At 35.3% G+C, this 21696-nt stretch overlaps 1 protein-coding gene across 2 annotated transcripts in view; it reads right to left on the bottom strand.

Moving 5' to 3' along the window:
- The window catches only part of CDH10 (cadherin 10), a 57610-nt gene extending 36410 nt beyond the window's left edge, over window positions 1–21200 (bottom strand). For both annotated transcript variants that reach the window (XM_062499562.1, XM_062499573.1), the window contains exon 1: window positions 20970–21200. In XM_062499562.1, coding sequence (XP_062355546.1) covers window positions 20970–21200 — 231 coding nt within the window. The remainder of the gene's footprint in view (window positions 1–20969) is intronic.
- Window positions 21201–21696: the final 496 nt, after the last annotated feature.

Below are 21696 nucleotides of genomic sequence, written 5' to 3'. Positions count from 1 at the left end.
AGGAGCTCACTGCTGGTCCATAACCACTCTGAAATATTTTCACAGCAGAATGATGAAGAGCATGATAAGAGGTTGCTCTTCCTCAGACCTGTGGCAGAAATATAAAATAAGGTTCTGTTTGAGAGGGATCTTTAAATGGGCACATTGAACCTTTCCAAGATGCTTTCCAAAGCCAGCTCTGGTATTATTGATCCTCGCAAAAGTTAACAATAGTATATTGGTGATGCAGGGCCTGTTCTTTGACTTGGAAACCAGTAAGCAACCTGGCAAAATCCATTCTAATGCATTATCACCAGAACAGTATAACTCCACGCAAACAGTTTCCAGCAAGAGTATCTGGCCAAATTTAACATAAAAATGATGCATGGAAATTGTTTTTGGAGGGTGATATTTAGCAAAGCCATACCAGGAACTTGTAAAATTTAGCAATCCAAATAATAATATTCTGTCACCTTAAAATATTGCCTGGCACTAGAAGCCTGAACACTGCGGTGAAGAGAGCTAAATCAGAAAACTAAGAAAATCCCTACACTAAAAAATATGAAAAACTATATTTAGAACCAATTTAGCATGTAAAGATCTTCTAACATAGTTATTTGTCTGATAGGTAAGTTACTATCATTATTGATTTTTCATAACCTTTCCTGTAGCTATGTGTAAATCTTAGTAAAGTGATTTGAAAATGAGTCTGATGTCCACAAAATAATTAAGCTATTGCCTCTGCCAAGTTCAAACTTTCTACTTGTTTGTGTTCTTTGTTTGTATGGTTTGGGGATTTTTTGTTTGTTTATTTGTTTTTCCCCACACATATATTAGCCAAAATTCTGTAAAGGGAGCTGAATATACCACTTTGAGACACCCACATAAAGATTTCTAGTGAGCTGAGAGCTGCACTTCACAGTAACATGTTTAAAAGGAATACCACCTTACATATTTAGAAGAACACTTTAAGCTATAACACTATGGTCTCTTAAAAAATGTTAATAATGCCTTTGGTTTGGTAATTTAAATAATATGCATATACAGAAGAGTCCAGAGCTATTTTAGAAAACCTTCAAATTCAGAATAACTTTTCAGGTCTTTTTGGGTTATCAGGAAACACACAGCTACAGATAAAATGAGCAAGTCTTCCAGACATAATTCAAGGGGTGAAAATGTGTAGTACATATAAACACTAAGGTGAATACCTCTCTCTTTTTTTTTTTTTAGCTCCTAATTCAATCCAGATGTTACTAGAGGAATCAAGGTGACTAAAGACTGCCCAAGGTAATTCACAGCCCTGTATGGTGAACCATTACCCAACTCTGAAATGCATGAGCAGTTTGTCAAACAGTGCTGCAGAGACTTTTTCATTTTACTCAAGTACTAAAAAAATATTCTGTGAAATATATCTCTGCTACTTTTAGTATGAAGTGTTTCCTATAGTTATTTTAGCTAATGGGCATCTGTGATTCATGTCAGCCAAGCCAAGAAATGGAAAGACATCTGTTTCATTTAGCAATTTAATCACACAAAATGATCAGCTGTGAAGATGTGGTTTTGTTTTCATATCTGTCAGTGATATTTTGCAAACTCCTGTTTCAGTGAATTTCTTGCTGCTCTTCCACAGAAATATTTCCCTTTTCAGCTGCACTGGTATATGTATGTTATTTATTTTATTATTTTATTTTATTTTATTTTATTTTATTTTATTTTATTTTATTTTATTTTATTTTATTTTATTTTATTTTATTTTTTCTCACTTTATAGGAAATCAGAAAGTCAGTTGGTATTATTTTATATAGCCCTGTTTCATCATACAATAATTACAATTACCATGAAAAAAATGTATTCATATCTTCTATCTAAATTGGTTGAACAAACTATTTTAATACAGAAGGATTTATAATAAATACATAAATAAAAAAGGAAGGCCTTGTTAAACAAAAGATAATATTTACAGCTGGTCATGAAACAGAGTGTTATGTGAATACTTAAAAATGAAACTGAATTATCAATCCAAGACAGAGACAAAACAGGTTTTAAGAGACAGATTTATTTTTTTTTTGTTCAGTTGTGGGAAAAACCCCAGAGTTAGAGTTAACATACTACATCCTTCTTTAGGGTAAATGCAACCATAAATAAAATTAGTTCATTAAAAGATGCCTTAATAAAATTCAGCTCAATAACTTTTTAGATCTGTAAAAGACCTTAGCAAAAATACTTTCAGAAGCCTTTAGTTGAACAACATAATTCTGCTTCGAAAATTGCAACACAGGAAATCAGTGTTAATTAACATCCAGTGATCCAAATCAAACCTGTCCACTCAGGATTCTGGGATTTCTCCCCACCTTTCCCCATGAAATCTGATCAATTCTGAAATCTCCTAAAGTGAGTATAAAGTAGGTGGACTTTTTTTCTAATAGCATACAAAGTGTTAATCTTATTTTTGCCAAAAAGTGATAAAACACTATAGTGAAAAACAGAGAGAAGATTTGGCTATTCAGATCTATTTTATCATACAAGCTACTTCTGAAATTCAAAATGATTTATGACGATGCCAGATAAAGACTTTAAGATTTGTCACACCTATTTCTATTTGAATTTCAGATTCAGAAGTCCCTCTATGATTTTTCAGTGATTGTTATTCAAATAACTAGACACCAGGTATGACTGCATTAAGAAATTGCATTCTAGTTTGAAAACTTACTGTAGGCATTAATACAGTTCAAGTTATTTTTAATCTTCATTTAATATACTATGATGTATAAGACACTTTCCAATATAGTTTAAAGTTCTTGCAGTCCTTGCAAAATGACAGACTATTTTAATATTAACTTACTAAATGGACTCATACTCTCTTACATTATAGTAGTCATTTTTAATTGTATAATGCAGCAATTGTTCTACTTTCTTCGGCAATGTGTCAACATATCAATTTAATCCTAGCATCATAGTAACAACAAGACCTTAGTACACTCTTGAATTACTCTATCTTTTAGATCTTATACAAATAAGTCCCGAGTGTCTCCTAATTCTGAGGACGAATTTCAGGGCAAATTGTAACTTGTTAGCTTTTTTCTAAGTAATTATATTAGCAATGTGGGGCCAAAATACACCATAGAAGCACTTGCCCTTTTCATTCAGTGTTCTAGTGCACATTTAGTATTATCAACTTGATTGGATACTTAGTTGAATAATACTGATCGTGTCTCTAAACATAATCACAATGGTGGGCAGATTCGACACAAAGTCAGAAAAGAATAATTCCCACAATGGAGGTATTTATTTTAAGCATCATGAACTGAACTATTAAATGATGCAGTTGTTTAACATTAGCTTCACTTGCTGTAAAAGATTTTCAGACCAGGTCATATCCTTTGCAGAATTGTCAGTTGACAGATTTAACAGTCATGCCTTTGAGCCACATTTTACTCACCAAAGAGGTTTACTTATTTAAATTTATCCAGAAGGCAACATTTTAAGCAACTCCTTTCATTGATTCTGTAATTTGCACTAAGTTTTATTCAGACATGTCACACACTAAATTTTCTCACTCAGTTATATTGTCAGTTTGCTAGGACTGTGCTATTGTGTATTATTTAACAGGAGGCAGGCAGAAAGGAGAAAAGACAGATTTCAAAAATAATGCTTTGTGAGACTGGGAAAGATAAAGGATAAGCAAACTAAAGTGGAAGTACAAATAATGTAAGATGAGGTGTACTCTAAAATTCATTTGCAAGAAAAAGAAATGAAAAATTCTGGTCTGCAGTACAGACTGTTTTCAGACTGTATTTGCTTAACTTGACTCATTATCAAAAGGGAAGATACAAGTATTTGCCACCATTTTTATTGTTAAAGATCACAGTAGTTCCTTGACGTTCAAAATTTTTGATTGCTCTTACGAATGCGTTAAAATGGGAAGAGATAAATTAAAATTCATATACTTTTTTATTATTTCTTTCCACATCCTTGAGTGAAATATCTATCACATAAATAGAATTATAATTTTCACAACTCCCTACAGTTTTCACTACTGATATCTTGAAAATTCTCAATTTCCAGAAACCATACACCAAATATATTTTTTCAACACTAGATTTATATCTTTTTCCTCTTACTGTTGATTATTCTTGAGGGAAGAATCACAGTCCAGAGAAGGTAAATGGTCTTGTCACTGACAAAATGTTCTAGGATTTCAGGTGAGAAAGGCAGGATTTTTTTTTTTAAGACAAATCTTATGAGCAACAGCAGAAGCTCTTTCACAGATGCACTAAGTCCATGTGCCAATACCCAATCTCCCTCCTCATGCCAAAGTCTTTAGCTGATGTTCAGAGAGTTAGAACAAGAAAGTTTCAGCTTCATTAGATTGTTGTAGCTTCCAGTCCAGAAAACATAGAAGCAGTGAGCTAAGATCAGAGACTGATTGAATTTCATACACCAAAAAGTTCTTGCATAAGCCAATATGCATACTGTCTTCCAATTTTCATGTCATAAATACAGTCTGTACATCAAGTAAAGACAGAAAGCAGAGATGTGCCTGTAGATCTGAAGTGCCCTTACTTCCTGGCACCTCCAATACATGTCTGGGTATAAGCAAGCAGAAGGGAATTCTTGTGTTAAACAGAAAAAAATTCCTGACCCATGGCAGTTGTTCAGGTCCCCATTCATTAAAATGCTCTACTGAATAAAGAAGCATTGTTTGGCTCTTCTTCTACTGAAATTGATAACGCACAAGCCTACATTCCTACTTCTACCAGTAGTCTCTGTACACTATCCTGTGGTCTCAAAATGAAAATATATCTGGTAAGATTTTCCTCAGACTTGGAGGTTTTTCTAATATTCATGGTTTTTATGTGCTATGCTTTTTGGCTGTTTTAACCATAAAAATCTGTACTAAATATTGTATAAAGGATTAAGTAATTCCCTGAACAATCTCCCTATTCCACCAATAAACAGCCTAGGAAGGTAGATATGCTAAAAAGCACATACTTTTCTTTCACTGAATTCACAATACCTTAACATATTTGAAAACTTAGGGGTTTGTTTGTTTAGTTTGAGGGGTTTTTTTTTAAGGAAAAGTGACCACTTATTTTCATGCTGTCTACATTAATCACAAAAACGTGGTTGTAAGAATTAACTGTAGGTTTGGAGTATTTTGAGTAAAAAAGAATTATTTTTTATATATATGCTCATATATATTTCCCTAAAGTACTCTAGTTATTAACAAAATAAGCATTAAAAGAGTTAGATTTTTATATATTCTAATGAAAAATTTGAATTATACATATAAAGCACTGAATTTTTTAAAACAAAGCAGCACACATTTAAAATATTGATGCTTGGTTTATTTTGCCTACTGCTGGAGGCCATTTAAAAACATGTTACACAAGATTGTCTCTGTTTCTGTCTGAAATCATTGTAATATGTCAATGGTTAAGAGCTCTGAAGGTTTTCTACCTTTGTGATTAGTGTATTTTCTCTTCATGTATACTCTTTATTTATCACGATGAATGACAATATCTGCCAACCCATGAAGTGGAAAATGGCAACTTAAGTGGAGTTTTCATATCAGAATTAAGGAATAAAAACCATTTCAATAATCTCTGAAACACTAATATCCACAGTAAGAGAATATTATTATTAAATTCAATCCAAGGGAAGGGAAGAGAAGGAAGGAGAGAGCTGACATATTTTTTCATACGTTTCAGGAGATTTCTGATGAGTCTGAGTTGATACTATAATCACAACATTTAGAAACAATGAAGGGTAAAGATGTCCTGTATCAATCCTGACCTCATTTATATCATAGAGAAATCAGCAGGTCTGCATATACAGGAGAGAAATCTTATAACCCTAAACAGGTAGGCAAGGCATTAAATGAGGATCAGTGATAGAAGAGAGGTGGAATATGTATAAACTCTTAAATGCAACTTGTATTTTAATTTTTCCATCAAGGTTGTCTCTTCTTTTAGTAATTTCTGAAATCTTTTATTCTAGGGAATACTATTCTCAAGAAAAAGCCTATCAATATACAGCTACTAAACAAATAATTTGTAATTTAAATCTTTACATAAAATTACATTGCAGAATGATTGTGTCGGTGCTGCTACCCTCACAGGACAGAAGTGTTTCCTAATATTCAGAAGAGCCTCTTGCTTTTTGGTTTGTGCCCATTGCCTCTGTTCCTGTCACTGAGCAACTCTTTTGAGCCTGGATCTGTTCTCTTTGCACCCTCTCCTAGAGTGTTGGTGTACATTGAAAAGATCTCCCTGAGCCTTTTCTCCTCTGGTGCAATGAGCTTCAGCTCTCTCAGCCTTTCCTCATATGTGAGGTGCTCCAGTGTCTTAATCATTCTTTGCTGCACCCTGTCTGGTGTGTCTGTCTCTTGTGCTGGGATGCCTAGAACTGGGCACGGCACTCAAGGCACAGCCTTACCAGTGTTGAGCAGAGAGGAAGGATCTCCTCTCTCGGCCTGCTGTGAATGTGAGGCCACTTCTATCTGTTTCTAGAGAGCCTCATCCACCTGTTCTGGTCAAGTGGCATATAGCAAACACCCATTATAATGTCACCTTTGCCTGTCCTCCCTTTAATCCTAATCCATAAACTCCCAATTGGCTCCTCTCCCATCCCCAGGCAGAGCTGCACGTACTCTAGCTGCTATCTCCAACTAAGGGCAACTCCCTCCCTCTCTTTGTCTTCCCTTCCTATCCCTCCTAAAGAGTATGTATCTCTCCGTTGCAACACTTCAGTCAAGGAAGTAATTCCACCAAATATCCATAATCCCAGCAAAATCAGAGTACTGCAGCTGTATGCAGGTCTTTAACTCGTTGTGTTTATCACCCACACCTTATGCTTTATTATACAAGCATTTAAGAGTGGAATCCCAACATGTCAATTTCCTGGAGCCAGTTTGGGGATTTATCCACAATAGTGCCTTGTAGACACCTTGTGGGAACCTCAATTACATTGGGAATTACAATCACATAATGAAATTTAATTGATACTAATTGATATTTAATTTAATTTAGTACTGCGTGCATAGCTATAATTAAAATTTAAGATTTTCCTACCAAAGCAGCATATTTTATTCCACTATCACAGTACAAAATACCAAAATAACCAGATTTGGTTATAAATTGACACAAATCATACAGAGAATTTCATGTTATGCATCATCAGCCACAGTGAACTTTATTCCTCAAATATTTTACTGGGGACAAAATAGCCCATCCTGATCTTAAGTGATACAAATTAAGAACGGTATTTTGTAGTAATTATTCTCCCTTGCAATGTTAACTGCTGATTTCAAAAAATATGTTCTGTGGACTACATCACTGATGAAAAACTATTTCTAAATTATGTGAGCTCTGGTAATCAGCTGATAGGCCTAGCCAGTATTTCCATAAAGCTTCTGTGATATTTGCTGGCATGTGTAAAACATCAAAAACACCCTTTACTTAATCTTCCTTTTCCTAATTACCAATAAGGTATACTGTATTAGTTATGCTGCTGGTGTTTAATTTTCTATGTGTTGGGTTTTAAGTTTTGTGTATAGAACAAAGTAAATCGTTTACATTCTCTTTTTTCCCCCCCCCAGCATTAATTCATTTCCATGAAGGTTTAGGTGTTGCCTCATGGATTATTTGATCCTACTTTCTTCTTTCAAGATTTAAAAGAACACTAAACTAACCCTGGAAAACTTCATAATTCTCTTTTATAATACACAGACTTTTACATGGCACTTGAAATAGTATTCCTTATTCCTTTAATGACTTTGTTTTCTACAGCATGTCATTATCCTTTCCTAGGAAATACATCAGTATTACTGAAATCTCTTCCATTATTCTTAAACGATAAGCCTTGATTAATCCTGTGCAGCTCTTTCCAGTGTCACAGCCATCAGCAGTCCTCAAGCTATTCCATTTATTTTACTTGGCTTTCAGTAGAAATGCTACTCCTGTGACATAGAGAATGGTCTGTCACATAACCTGACCTAACTAAATAGATAATTAAACAGTTCCCTTGTATTCCAACTATTTATAGCAGTCTCATTATCTTTTTTGAATGTTCTAAGAAATTCTGCTGATTGCTAGAGGTATTTCTAAGTCCTCTGTGGTATCTTCAGCAGCAATAATATTTAAAAATATGGCTGTATTTCTGCACAGTAGTTCTTACAAGAGAGTTACATTTTAAAAGTACAAGTGGAATGGAGTGTTCTGCAAAATATTTAAATTAAAAAAATCTATATTTATTAACAAAAGTAATGTTTTTTTTCAGTCTCCTCATAGATGTATTTATTTGACGTATGGCTCTACCCAGCTGGCCTCTCTTGAAGCTCATGTATTATACTTGCCACATTATTTTCACTTTTTTCAAATAATTTCAATTCATTAAAACCTTTCTTAAATTTTAGTAACATGGCTTGGAATACTGCCTTTATCTATCTTTCCTGTTTCCTTTCTCAAAATGGATTTTCATGACATTTCTTCAAATTCCTACTCATTAAAACAAAATTTTAAAAATAGAACTCTCTTTTTCTCTCCCCATTTACTTCACATCTCACAGTTGCATTAATCAATCTTCTCACTGCCAAAGCTTAAAATATCAATGTAATTTTAATAATTTTGTACTAAGATAGATAGTTTCTATCCAAGACTGCCTAGGTAGTAATAGTTGTTAATTATTATATTGACTCTAAAATAATATTTCTTAAATTTTTCTAATTCCTAAAGGTACAATTTATAATGGAATTTGCAATCATTGGCATGGAGACTCAGAAATCTGAATTTATGCATACTTCACAGAAAATGTCATATATCAAAATGGATATGCAAACGTCATTAGAAAATAGAGTTCTTAATACAGAAAGAAGAAATCTGTATTACTACTTATTCTATTAATGCCTAACTATTGTAACACATGTACTTCTAAATTACATATAATTACTAAGAAAACTATTAAGGCATTTTAGGAATAAAACCATGAAAAGCACTTTTATAGCTTAAACCAGTTTCTAAACCAAATGGTTGGAAAGAGTAGTTGCATCTTTTCTCAGCTGTTCTTGAGTGTGGAAGAGACAAAGTATTCCATACGATCAGCTCTAATGTACAATGAAGTGTTCTGAAGTTTTCTACAGAGTAGGGTTTTTTTGTGAGTTTTTTGTTTGTCTTTGTGTTTCTTTTTGCCACCAGTTTCACCCAGAAGTATTCCAAATCATCATGTCCGACCTCTGTTTCCACTGCGTTAATAAATGTCATTTGCTTGAGAATTTTTAAAAAAGGACAAATATTCTCAATGAAAGATAAGTCCCAACTAGAACGTAAAAAAACCCTCAGATCACCAAATCATTGCCAGTGAAGGACAGTATGATTACTCCTAACTTTACAACAAGAGTAAGTAAATTGGCTTATGTCTTTCCATCCCAACTGCTTTGAGATACAATGCTTAGGCAAGTTGGAAGGAAGGCAGGACTGAAGGAATACAATTTCTGAGGCAGGAAAAGCATCTACACTACTGCCTAAATAAAAATGAAAAATGAAAAACTTTTCAACAAAAAAGTTTATTTGGTATAGGTCTTCATTGTGTGTAAGACAATAATTCTAAATCCAGATAGCATAACTGGACTGTAGACCACAGGTCCAGGAAACAGAAGAAAGACACAGCCAATATGAAGAAGCAAGGCTTTTCCACAACTTTGATAAAGGGAACAGAAGAGATGAACAGAATGTCTGTTGAGCACCAAGGTTTTCTCCAGCTGCTAGATGACCTTACAAGTATGCAGAATCCTTTTTCAGATTTCTTTATGTCCAGTCATCTGAGTCTACAGTGCAGGCAGCAACCTTTGCAACTTCTTAGTTTTAAAAACTACAGTACTGTGAATATCCCAGAACATTATCTTTCATTGTTCAACCCATATTTTCCATCTAACTCTTTGCATAAATCTGTTCATACATGACTTTTTAGGCATACCAAGCCTCCTAACTATTCACTAATAATTTTCGAAGTTCTGAAGCATGTTCAGATGTGTAAGGCAACTTGGTACCTGCCTTTCAAGCATTTGGATGGTCTCTGAATTCAATCTTTGAAACAAAACCAAGACAGCTTTTATTCTCAAGATTAAAGAGATTAGGAACTCACCTAGGGTTATATATTTAAAATTACTACAGACCAGCATAGTATAAAATTAAAGGATAATTTGTTTCCCTCAATAGTCTAATGTTCTGAAGTAAATAGCTATTGAAAAAAACTCAGGAAACAGAAATAATTGTTCGAGAAAGTAACCCTGATGAGTTAGACAATGATGTTTGTTTACTCCTGGAAGCAAATTGTACTCTGTCCTCGGGGACGTCATATACTGCCTCAAAACAAAAGATATTAGAGACTTTGGAAGAACTTACCATTACAATCTTTTTGCTTCAGTTTATTTTTAATTATCTTCAAAGACAAAAACACTCATAAATATAAGGGAAACCTTTCAGCAGGAAGACATTTTAAAAGGGTAAACATCAACTTTTGACTTCTTAGAACTCCTTCCCTCATGGGTATTTTGTTGCAAATCATCAATTTTTCCACAGTATTATTCCCAGATATTCCTTGCTATCTATGTGTACACGACATGTGAAAGGTCATCTACATATGATTTAATAAAAAAAAAAAAGAAAAAAAATCAAGAGAAGTTAAAAAAAAAAAGCCCCTAAGGAGAACCAGCCTTTGAATTACTGCTGTAACTATTGGCTATTTACACATTTATAATTTCAAATAAGACATAGGCCAAACATTTGTAAAGCTCTCTTATGTTTTTTTAATTCCTTGAGTGAGTGAATGCACTGTGATGAAGTAGACTCTACTTTCCTTGAGTTGTGGCTTTGAATATAAATCATTTCAGTTTTATCAGTTGTTTCCCTTTTGGACTATCTTTTTGTGACAAGCAGATAGAATTTTAAAACCAAAAGATAAATTGAACTGAAAGGAACTGGAGAGCTAAGATTAAACTACTTCCCAGTTTCTTACAATATTTTGAAGCATGATGCTGTTTTAAGTACAATGCATAATCAGATACAAACTCTAAATGAAAACCACCCAAGAGAGCTATAGCTGTTCTTTATAAAGGCAGCAAAATGTATCCTATTGGTGATTTTACACCTGCTGGTGTAAAATGCACGTATGCCCATATTTTAGCTTATTTTCTTTCTAAATATTCCTGACAACTGATAGATGTTATTTCATTTCATGCTTACACAGATGAGAATTATCTATTTTAGAAATTGTTTTCAAAATGGCAGACTACTGCTACTGCAATTACTAGGAAAAAAAAATCTATCATTTAAAAATAGTTTGCTCAGAAACTGAGAAAAGCAGTAGCAGGCGACCTATCTCTGTGACTAGCAGAACCGTATTGACCCCTCAGTCTCATTTACCACTTCTCATCAAATTGATAAATGGCTTGGACTCAAGTATGTGCAAAAGAAAAATGGAGAAGTCAAATAATATTATTCAGTCTTGCACCAAAACAATAGATAGTTTTCATTAAATTATTTAGGTAAAGCTACTCTGCCAGTCAGGAAGCACTGGACAGTGCTCCTGGGGACATGCTGTAATTCTTGGGGTTGGTTTGTGCAGGGCCAAGAGTTGAATTCAATCTTGCAGATCCTTCCCAGCTCAGGAGATTCTGTGGTTCTATGATTCATACATTCCCAGTGTTTTGCATTTACCGTGCTACCTTGAAGCACTTAATACGATTAGACATGTAGCTTCCATTTATTTGCAGAAGAGAAGGAAACAATGTTCAGCTACTTGTCCCTATTCATATTTGCATTAGTTTATGAGTAGACTTGCAAAGTATTTGCATAAGTGCAAAACACTTGGAAGCAATTAGATAGATGGACTTGGAAATACATGAATTGAAACCTCCATGCTGTTTTGAAAGTGGTATTTATGTAGCACACACAGCAGATTAAGTATGAATATAGCACGTAATTCTGCAATACTGAGAACTATTGAGACATGGACAAGGAAATAATAAAAAAAGCTGTTTTAATGTATGTGAACTAAGCAGGTGCCTGAGTAGGGGCAGCACTGGGAGCTCTGCTGGGTATTCCCTGTGTGGAGTGGCCAGGGCTGCCCAGCCCCAGGCGGTGCCAGTGGCTCTGCCCGGCCCCAGCGCAGGGCACGGCTGAGCCCCTCAGCCACGGGTGGGAGGGCGAGAGCCCTGGGGAAAGCCTGGGCAAGGGAGGGCAAAAAGGTGCCCCTGATATATGACAGCAAATAATAAATACTTTTCAGTGCTTTACCTCAAAAGTTCAACATACCAGGTTTAGTATGCAAAAGCTGTGCTTGAAACAGAAAGTTTTAAAATGCCTGCAAAGGGTCATTTTGGTCAGGAAGAATGATTAAGTTAATTTTCAATTGATTCCTAACTTTTTTAGCAGAACATAAAATTTCCATTAATATCTTCCTCTACTATGAACCTCCTACATTCAGTTTTAGTTTGTTTTCCTTAGGGAAAAAAAAAAACAAACAAAACAACAACTCATTTTTGTAAAGATCAATTCCAATTAAAGACCATTAAAAATGTTCAACTTGATACTCATGGTCCTGTAGAGGCCAAGGAGATATAAGAACAGATTATATAATTAATATTTGCTTGTAAACTGAGCAAAAATAACTTTAAGGATGATTTCCCACTTCTTTGACTGTAACTTCTTCAGTAATCATGACCTCTGAAATTGTGCAAATTTTGCCTAAAACTACCCATGGAAGTGAAAAACATCCTCTACTGTGCTTACTGTTTAATTTAGTGCTATTTCATGTAAGCACTTTTACATGTGTCTGTCTACCTGAGCTATAGATATGTCTACCTAAGCAATTTATTGTCTTACTGTTCTTTTTCCATGTACTTTGCCTTGCTTCTCTTTTTGGAATTGCAATGAGCTAAAGAGCACAGTTTCCTGTCTTGAACACCAGTCAGGCCTCAGAAGGACTTTACCATGAGACAAGTACAGAATGGAGAAACAGGAAGGTATGAACTCCAGAACCAGACATCGGGCCTCACAGAGATCTGGTTGGCTCATCCTGGTTAATGTATCCAGGCAGTGTATCCTGTCCCTATAGCAGACTGCTGTAAGGAAGCAACTGCTTGTACACATATTGCTGGTCAAATAAGGACCACCCCAAGTTATGGGACAGATGGCATCTGTGGCCTCCAATGAACACCAAGTCCCACCCAAACATTCTTCTATGGGTGCCCAGAAGGTGGACTGTAATAAAGGCCCTAACAGCAGGAATGTGGGATAAGATAAAGGTCATGCTATTTTGTAGGTGTTACCTCAGATGCAGGGGGAAGTTAAAAAAACTGAAAGAGAAGAGCACATCACTGATATTGGACACAAAGAATACAGAATATATGGATTGCAATGAAAGTCAAAGCAGCAACTGTGGATTGGTCAAAAGGTAATTCTGGCGGGGGAGATCATGACCCACCAGTTCAAAAACTCACTGACTCAAAAATAGGAAAGACTAAGCGTGTGGAGCAATTATCATTAGAAGCGAGGGAATAATTTAAGCAATAGAAAAAGAGAACTGTGTTGCCAATGATCATGGATTAATTTGCTTGCTAACATATAGAGATATTGAGAAGTATTGAATGACCTTGGGACCCCACCACCCATGGAGGAAGAAGGACCAAGAGGATGTCAGTGGATCCATGAGTGGTGGCTATCTTCTTGATTTATCTCTCTCTCTCTCTCTCTTCCCATCTCCCCTTCCTTCTTCTATTTTATTGTATCTTTCTAACTCACATTATATTATTAAATAAAGTCCATACTGTTGACTTAAGCATATGGTCTCTTTGTACCTTAAATTGGCCAGAGGTATCTCTCAATAATTAGATCATAACAGGAGCCTTGGAATCTCAGAGCATGGTTTACATCTTGGGATCATGGTTCATTTTATTTACCAATGAACCACTTACCACAAGTGTGACACAAGGTCCTCTGGCAATTACCTGTACATGGATATGTGATGTGAGCCTGAAACTGGCACAAACTTTATTGCCTATGAATATTTGATGCAGCTACAACATAAACCCACAGAACTTCCTTCTTCTCATGATACCAGCTGGCAAAGAAGATATTTCCATTTGATTAAAACTAGATTAACACTGTTGCCCAGAAAATTTTTCCCTATTAATACCCATACCAGCATTGGCATGCTCTGAGGTCTTTCCCTTGTGTCATAGTCGTACAGTATAGAAAATATAGGACATGCTGCCTTTCAGTTCTGTCAAACAAAATCTTCTCTGCTGTAATAGCAATTAAATGACACCAGTGTTAGTAAGCCTATTGTTTCAACTTTTTAGGCCTTTTCATTCTAATTTTGGTACCTTTGCATATAGCTTGCCTGCCTTCCTTCCTTCCTTCCTTCCTTCCTTCCTTCCTTCCTTCCTTCCTTCCTTCCTTCCTTCCTTCCTTCCTTCCTCTCATACCTCCTCTCCTCCAATGCTTCCAATAAAAAACATGAAACATGACTTGTGATGCTAGCTGGTTCTGGTTGCATGAACAGTCCTATTGAATTTACCATTTCAGAGAAAAAGCACACTTCAAGTAACCTGCCAGTTAGATCTTTAAGGACAAATTTGAAGCAGAGACACATTCACACATCCACCATTGCTCACTGACAGAATTAATACTGACTCCTCCAAAAGGGCAAAACTGCTTTGGAACCTCTACTTTCAGGCCTGTTGTATTTGGTCTGCACACATGAAACATAATATACATGAAGTACAAAATGACAGTAATAAATTCCAGAACTATTTCACTGCAAAACACTGGAGTTTCTGTGCCTCCTCACACTTTCCACAATTTTACCAGTCTTAAGACACAATTAGGAGCGTTCACTTAGGTCTTTAATTTAAAGTGTGGGGCACATCTGAGCAAAATTATCATCAGGTAATTTGGACCCTGGGAATCATCCCCTTAAGCAGTTGGGTTAAATATGCCCTCAGTATGCCCATTTCAAATGACTTAACCTCTCTTTCCTTCTGAGCAGACAACACTTTTAAGAAACTTACACACACAGACATCTGTCCAGGGCTTTAAAACCACAGTCCTTGAACAAAAATCTAGCTTCAAATGCAGGCACACAACTGCGGCCCTTTTGGTCATTGCTAAAATACCTGGGCACACTACAAATCCTTTGCATTCTTCAGAAACTGTCAATTCCATTCCATGTCATCCAGCAAAACCCAATGTCTTGTAGGGGTACATCCAGAACAGTAGCTAGCAAACAATTCATTGTTTATGAGAATAAAACCTTAGTGTTCAGCCTGGTTAGCTCTTTGCCACCAGTACCTTTTGCTGCTATTTCCTAAAACAAGAAATCAGAGACTCCAGCATAGACTGAGGTTTCTAAAGGAATAGTCCTTTTGCCAACAGAAAATGTCAACCCTCTGTACACTTAACAATTTAGAGTAAGTGGTGAATCTAAGCACAGTCATAAACTTCTACTAAGCTGAGTCCCAATAGACTTTGTGAATGAATCTTTCTCAGCACTCATTGAAAATCAATCAGACTCCAGGACAAACTTATAGGAAGCTGCTGATGTCCCTGATATTATGGGAAAACAATATTTTACTCTGACACTGTTGACATGTTCTTAAATATCTAGGAGGCCACATATGTGCCCCCAAAAACAATCTTTCATATGCCTGAAAAGAATTGATGCATTAAATAATCTTCTTCTCAGTCTATGTTTTAAGTCTTGCTGAGAAGGAAATAAATTTCTAAATGTTATTGTGTCTCAAATATCAATTCCACAACACTGCAGTATTTTCAGTATGATAAGGTTTTTGAAGATAGACAGTTGTGAATAACTTGGGGTTTGCTTCCATTAGAGTTGCACCAAGAACACCTCACATGGAAACTGTTAAAGGACTAGCTGCCCTCTTTCACCTTGACAGATCACTATTCATTTATTCAGTTTGCAGAATATCTTCCATCCTTTTCGATTCTTTTTTATTGATCTCTGCCACGAGAATCTGCACTAGCTGAAAATTCAACCTCTACAGAACTTCAGTACCACAGAGCTGATTACTGTCACCTGAAAGGAAAAGCATTTTATATCTCTCAGTCAGATCTTCACATCAAATATTAAGCCTGTACATTAGCAATTGCAACTCAAAACCCTACTTTTTAGTCTCTCATAGCAGCAAAGGTCTTTACAAAAGAAGAAACTATGGTAGAAACCCTCTTCAGGAATCAAAATGCAGGGATTTTTAAAAGGATTTGCTAAGTCTTCACCTTACCACTACAATAGCACCACTTCATTGGGACCTCTTATGGCATGTGTCACATCTGATGATGAAACCTTTGAAATCAAAACATGGTATGTTGTACTACCCTCTCCAAAACCAGTGCTTTTGGTAGTTGCTTCATCAGAAAGAAAAATATAAGCAACATCTGAGGCTTCACTGGCTTACATCTTGATGACTGTTACATGGTACATCATCCACAGTGTCAGTAGACAGTTACTAAAACTGTAACTGCTGCTCTTGAAAACGTGTCATGCATGTACAGATTGCTAAGTCTTTTCCTCAGAATCACGTCTGTGCTGGGATTCTCGAAGTGAAAAGAACTAAGTGAAGTTGGCATGCTCTGCTCTTTACACCATCAAAGATAATGACTACACTTACAAGCATGCGATAGTGAATACTGACAGGATAATCCTTTCTGGTAAGAGTTCTAATATGACACACACAGATGTTATATACATTTATGTGCAAATATATGATAAATTATCCCTTGAGATACTAAAAAGCACTGCAGTGTTACTAAGAACTTCAGTCTCTCAATGTGCTGAAATATTTGTGTCAGTTGATCCTTTATGCAATAAAACTACTATAATGGAAATTGCTAGAAAAAGTCAATATTTATCTCAGAAAGCTAAGTTGGGAAAATGTCTGCAAAACTAAACAGTTGACAGGATCTGTTGAAACGATAAGAGAGGAGCTGAACTCTGATGTGAATAAAGAATTTATTTGTAATTTTTGAATGACTGTATTAAGATGTTGGTAGACAGTAGTGCTTCCTTTAGGTGACAACTACTAGAAAATAAAGTTTAGATTTAAAATAATTATTTTTTTCTGGATATACTCAAAGTAAATTGAAGTTTTTCAGAACAGGTTTGAAAATACATATTTTTTAATTTCAGCACTTTATTTGAAAAATAATAAATGGACCTTGAAACTTTATACTAAGAAATAGAAAAAAAATATTAATCAACTTTCCATATTATTAATAGTTTTCTGACATGAGGTTTACACTTCTTTTAGAACATTCCTGCATTGTTTAGCTGAAACTAGGAAGACCACTTTTATTCAGATTTTCTTCTAGTATATTTTTGCAGAGGTACCTCAAAGACAAATTGTACTATATATATATATATGTTTGGTTTTTCACATAGTTTTCTTTATTACTTCAACCTTTAGTAGAAATACAGTTGAAATTATTATTTGAGGTTCTAAATATAGAAAAATCACTTACATAATTTTGATGTCTGTTCTAAGGATGCTGTGTGTTACATGAAGGAAAGGATGACCATCCTCTTTCTGGTGATAATAACAAATACTGATCTAAAGAAACCTGGGAATGTTGAAAACCAGTCAATATGTACTCTGCCACTTTTTCACACAGAGAGTTGACTTAAAGAAGAAATGCTTCAGTTGCTATGGGATTATGTATCTCATTAATTCATTGAACCCCATTTCCATCATATTATTCTAGTTGAACATTCTCAAGATGACCCAAACAATGAATAAATGAGTGCATACATTGCACTGTGAATTGTACTTGTTCCAAGAGTATTGTGATATTCAGTTATTAAGTTTCCAGTTATTAAGTTTCTCTGACATATATTTAGATGCAGGTTAACAAACCAGAAAAAAAATATACCAGTCATGACATCAGACAGCAAAAGATGGGAAGCATAAATACAGATGAATTAGCTTTGGAGTTCTGCTGATTCTTCCACTGGCATTGCACAAAAATTCTCTTAGTCATTGGCCATGAGTCATTGAGTTCTAACTTCTGCTCTTATCATCTCTCAAAATTTCCAAACTCCACCTCCAAACACGCTGCAGAGAAATTAACAGGAAAGTGGTATTTTATGTCACTCACCTACCAAAATAATTTTGTCTCTGGATTAAATCAGGTAAAAGGAAACACCCAGAAATATTTTGAGTAGAGAACTGAGATGGCCATTGGAAAGGCAAGTGCAAAAACAAGGGAAAGGACATAGATATTATAAAATTTATTCAGAAAAAAATGTAATTAGTAATTATTTATTTACCTAATAATTTTGAGATTTTGAACTATCAGAATAAATAATTAATGTAACAATCACGTTTTTATTCCATATATAATTATATTTCATCCCATAAGCTTCCTTTGTGCAAACCTCTCCCTATACAAATATCATGCTATGATATTCTTCATTTTATATGTGCTTTCTACCCTTTTCCCAAACTTGTCAGAAAATTACTACTGAGCAATTTTATATACTATTTAATTTTAAGTTTGCTTTCTCAAAATAACAACTGTTTCATTCTAAACAGAGCAAACTAAATGAAAAGGCTGCCTTAACTGCTCATCAAGTTTCTTCTCAGTGCTGTTCTTTAATCCATCATTTTACTTATTTTTACTCACCACTTCACATTTGAAAACACTTATTTTCTCTCAGCCAAGGTAGTTCAATGTTTATCAACAGCTTGCTTTTTTTGTAATGCAGGTGAGTAAGTCTAACAATTTTAACCCTTTCCCCTCTAAAGAGTCTTCCTTCACTTATTTATGACTGTAAGAAAATTTTACGTTAATACCACTCCCATTTCATGATTTAAAAACATACATATTAAAAAATAATACAATAGGAAAAAAAATCAGCATGCTTCTGAAGGTTCTTAAATAATATGAAGTTCTGGGTGGTCTGGAAAGCTATTTATTTCCTAGGATTGTTGAAAGCAATGTACTTTCAATACAATAGTATAGTGTTTTGATATAGTGACTCTTCTTATTTTGTGGTCAAGGTCAATTTCCATAAGCTATCAACCTGACCCAGACTGAAGAACTGGCCTACTTGCTTCAGAACACTTGGGAGTTGTGACTTCACACTTGACAATTGTAGGAAATAAACATAGGGACAGTTTACAAGACACTCAGCATGCTTTGGAAATGGCTGCAGTATTTAAATGCTAGACCTAATATTAAGGACTCAAAACAACAAGTTAAATATGGCTTACTCATTTCTAAGCCTGCACTCTTAAATTTTTATTTAATGTTTAAATTTCTAAAGTTTTAATAAGCGTTTCCTTTCACAAATCTTCCAGTGTCCTTAATTCTTCCACTAAGTGCTTTATAATATAATATTCCCACAAACCAGTACATGCTGGGGACCACCTGGCTGGATAGCAGTCTTGCAGTGTGACCTTGGGGTCCTTTTGAGCAGCAAGCTGACCAGGAGCCAGAAATGTGCCCTTGAAGCAAAGGTCACCAGCACCTTGGGCTCCATTTGGTAGAGCATCCCCTGGTGATCAAGAAAGATGAGCCTTCCTCTCTCCTCTGCCTCAGCGCGATACTTCTGTACTTCTGTATCAAAGTCCGGGCTCACCATGTGAAGAGAGGTACAGAACTACTGGAGAGAGTCCAGGAAATAGCCATAAAGTTCAGTAGGGAACTAGGGCATTTTTCATATGAGGAGATGCCGAGAGAGCTGAGATTGTTCAGCCTGAAGAAGGCTCAGCACAGACCTTATTAATGTATATAAATACTTGCCAAGAAGAAGTGAGGGAGACAGGCCCAGTTTCCTTTCAGTGGTGCTCAGTGACACGACAAGAAACAATAGGCACAATGTGGTATACAAGAGATTCCCTTTAAATGTAGGAATAAATCCTTTACTGAGTGGGTGGTCAAACACTTGAATAGTTTGTCCAGTGAGATTGTGGAGTCTCTACCTTTGGAGCTATTTAAAACCTGACAGGACATAGTCCCGGGGAAGATCAAGCTTTCCCTGCTTTGACCATGTGGTTTGGACTAGATGGTTTCCAAACTTGTCTTACAATCTTCTCTTCTCTGTGATTCCATGATTTCCAAAATGTCAGTATTTCACTGAGGTATTTTTCAGGTTCAAAACCACGTAAATACTGAAAATCTGCTTTACAGAATATCTAATTTCTTTGTTTAGAACCAACCATTGGTGCTAGGTTTTGCCCATTACTGCTGACACTAAATTTCATTTTCAATAAAATTATTATTTTGAATTAACATCTTGTACCTGTTTGAATATTATTATGGCATTACACATGATATATTTTTCAATTAATTGCATGGGAAAAAACCTAAACATCAACAGAAAAGAATTTAAAGGACACTTTCAGTGTCATTTATGTGTACCTCTAGTATGCTACACAGTCACATACACCATTCTGCTACCTTCTCTTGCAGTTCACTTCCTAACCACATGATTTCTATCACATGGCTTGCAAATGAACTTTGCTCCCTGCAGTTAATTGATTTTCAGGAAGAGGTAAAGAGGAAGAATATTTTTTATTCAAAATAGGTTTAATTCCTCAAACATTAGCATAGAAAAAGAAAGCAATATCTTGTATGAAACATGAAATATTCAGAGACAGTTTTGGAAAATTATTTTATAATGATTTATGTAATGTTATGCTTTGATTATGAAGACATACTGGGTGGACTGCTGGTAGGTATGATGTGCTGAAACAAGAAAATCTGTCAAAAATATTTTAGTTTCTTTCCTTCGAGTATTTCTCAGTAGCTCTAGCTAGCAACATTAAGTTAGTGATTCTAGTAGGAGAAACAGTGTATCTGTTTCTTGGAAATCTGCTTTTACAAATTAGAATAAAACACAGAATGTAAGACTCTGTGGAAAGATAAGAGCATTTGAAAATAATACAGAAAACCTTATAAGAAACCTACCTTGCCTACATACTGATAATCAGATCCTGTGTATTCCTCTAAAAGAAAAAACTGATTCCACATCCAGCCTCGCTTCTGGCGGTGAATTGCTTTCCCATCATTCCCTAAAGCACGTCCTCCAAAGCTTTTGGGTCTGAGATCAGGAGTCCTTGTGAAGAGCATTTCTGTATGGCAGGGATGTGGCAGCCACATCCAGAGCAGCAGAAGTAATAGGACTTGCTGTATTGTCATAGTTCTCCACTGCTGATGCTCTTCAAGCCGGTCGGCAGTGGAGCATAAAGTTTTGTTTTTCTTGGCTTGTTTACTACGTATCTAGTTTCTGATGCAGCCAAGCAGTTTCCAGCAGCTCATCTCTGAACTGTGTACAATCAGCAAATCCTGAAAGAAAACAGAGAAGAGGCAATGTAAGTTGAAATGCATTCACTCCCTAATGTCCAACATCACTGTTACCATACACTTCATGTAGAAAACATACTGGCATAGAAAGCCTTCTGGTCAGAAATATAAATGTAATCCATATGGGGAGAAAAAACACTGAATAAATCAGGTAGCTGTTGTAAGAATATTTCCTTAAAAAAAAAAAGTAAGAATGTCATTTTAAAAAAAATCAATTTAGAAATTTCTAAGAGTGTTCTTTACTTAGATTGTAGGATTAATATTGCTGAAACTTACACATTAAATACTGCTGCCTTTGCTTCAAATGTTTTCCACCCGATTTCATTTACAA

The sequence above is a fragment of the Cinclus cinclus genome, chromosome 1 (assembly GCF_963662255.1).
Source record: "Cinclus cinclus chromosome 1, bCinCin1.1, whole genome shotgun sequence".
Classification (NCBI taxonomy): domain Eukaryota; kingdom Metazoa; phylum Chordata; class Aves; order Passeriformes; family Cinclidae; genus Cinclus; species Cinclus cinclus.
The sequence above is the reverse complement of the archived record's forward strand: the minus strand, read 5'-3'. Positions and strand labels throughout refer to the sequence as shown.